Here is a 2,256-nt window from a genome sequence, read left to right on the forward strand (position 1 = left end):
ATGTATAAACACCCTATGTGTCCAGTGCTGGCACGTGTCAGATTCCCAGACATCGATGTTTCCAGCTTTTTATTCGTTATCAATGGCACACACACACACACACACACACACATATATATATATATACACACACACACAATTGATTGACCGCGAACTCCAAATGTTTTTTTTATTCTCTCTGTTTATTTCCTCGTGATCCTTTCTGTTGAAGACCATAGGCTCGAAACATAAAAGACTTTCACACCTTCCCGTGCGTCAAACTAATACACCTGTTTGTTGTTTATACACGTCTTCGTCTTTTGTTTTTCTGTACCTCCTCTCCACAATACCGGATGAAGCAACACCCCGACATGAGGTACAGACGAGGGCAGCGGAATCAAATTCCCTTATACACCAAATGGGACAACAGCTGGGATAGAAGCACATACAACAGTGGTAATGTGAAGCACCCCAGACTGAGGAAATCAGAAGGACCACGGTGGTGCTGCAGCATGAAGGCAGCCACATGGCTGAAACGAGTAAAAGAGTATACGTGTATATAATACAAATATAAACGTGTGTGTGTGTTTGTGTGTGTATGTGTGTGTGTATACACACATATACACATATACACACATGCACATATTAGTTGTGGATCTTTATTGTTGTGAGTTCAAATTCGGCCTAAGTCAATTTTGCTTTTCATTCAGTAGTCATGAAAATATTACCAGTTCTGGGTTGAATCATATCGATTTAACCCCGTCTCATGAAAGCTGTTGTCCATGTGCCTAGAACAAATGCAGATATTATCAAGCTGACAAGCCAGCTGAATCATTAACATACCGGATAAAATGCTCAACAGCATTTCTTACGGTTTTACGTTTTGAATTAAAATTCCGCCGAGATCGACTTTTCGTTTTATCCTTTCGAGGTCAATAAAATAGATACAAACTGGGGTCGATGAAATCAACCACCCCTGCCCCCAAATTTCCTGCCTTGTGTCTGTAGTAGGAGGTATCATTATTTTTTTTATTGCTGTTGTTGTTTCTGCTGTTGTTGTTGTTGTTGTTGTTATTGTTGTTGTTATCGTTATTGTTATATTATTGTATTTTAACAGGTGTTGGTGAAAATATTGGTCTGTTGGAGTTAAACGGTAAAACACCTTCAGGCAAAGAATTGGTGAAGAAATGGTATGAAGAAATTCACCACTATGATTTCGATAAACCTCAATGGCGGAAAGGTAGGAACGAGTTAGAAACGCTCTTTAGTTTTTCCTATAAATTAGCGTGTGTGGGAGTAAGGGTGGACATTAGTCTAGTCATTTCAGCTTAGTTCTGCTTTGTGTTTGATTTAAATAGCGATTGATATAAGTAACATTCTATTTAGAAAGCTGTCTTGCTTTGGAGAGTAAATACCATACGGAATTTACCAGTTTTTACCATAATATATATATGCAGACATAGATACACGCACGCGCATATAGACACAACTCACACTCACCTACACATTCATTTAATTAAATTTCTGTGTAATTTACGATTAAAATAAATCAAACAGACCACAGTTCAATAAGACTCAATGCTTACGAAATATAGATTGTATATTCTTTTAATTAAGATATTAATCTTACAGTATACACCATCCATTTCTGTGTAATGTTAAATCTTGTCGGGTGTCAGATTATATTGCATGAGTGTATTAAAGGTTAACAAACAAAATATACAGGTCAAATTTAAAAACAACGTAAGAGAAATATCGCATACACCATCACACACGCACACAAATAAAAAATATCACCTTAATGGAAACTCTACAAGGTTAAAAATATCAATACATTTAATAATTATTCAGATTATAGTAATATCAACAGTCATCTATATATATAAAAATGAGAATGTGTGTCTGTCTGTGTGTGTGTGTGTGTGTGTGTGTGTATCCCTAAAACTCGAGAACTACGCAACCAATTTCATTCAAATTTTACACATGCCTTACTTAGGGTTCCAGTTGTGTTTTAGTCAAAAACATTTTTTAACTTCTTGCAGAGTTCGAGCCCACGGCAACATAATATCTCCTCCACTATTTAAGTATTACGTGTCAAAAGTGAAACAAAAACACTCATGTCAAATACTTTCACTTTAAAAATGAAACTATTCCACTAACTGAAACAATCACATTTCAATACTGTAATGACAGATACTTTCAGAGAGAGAGAAAGAGAGAGATGTATATGTATATATATATAGATGTATATGTACAAGTATATGTATAGATATATAT

At 35.5% G+C, this 2,256-nt stretch overlaps 1 protein-coding gene across 1 annotated transcript in view; it reads left to right on the forward strand.

Annotated features, from left to right (window-relative positions):
- The window catches only part of LOC106877431 (Golgi-associated plant pathogenesis-related protein 1), a 132,176-nt gene that overhangs the window by 121,338 nt on the left and 8,582 nt on the right, over nt 1–2,256 (forward strand). The window contains exon 5 of the mRNA XM_052975382.1: nt 1,097–1,219. Within this exon, the coding sequence (XP_052831342.1) occupies nt 1,097–1,219 (123 nt within the window). The remainder of the gene's footprint in view (nt 1–1,096; nt 1,220–2,256) is intronic.

The sequence above is a fragment of the Octopus bimaculoides genome, chromosome 21 (genome assembly GCF_001194135.2).
Source record: "Octopus bimaculoides isolate UCB-OBI-ISO-001 chromosome 21, ASM119413v2, whole genome shotgun sequence".
Lineage (NCBI taxonomy): Eukaryota > Metazoa > Mollusca > Cephalopoda > Octopoda > Octopodidae > Octopus > Octopus bimaculoides.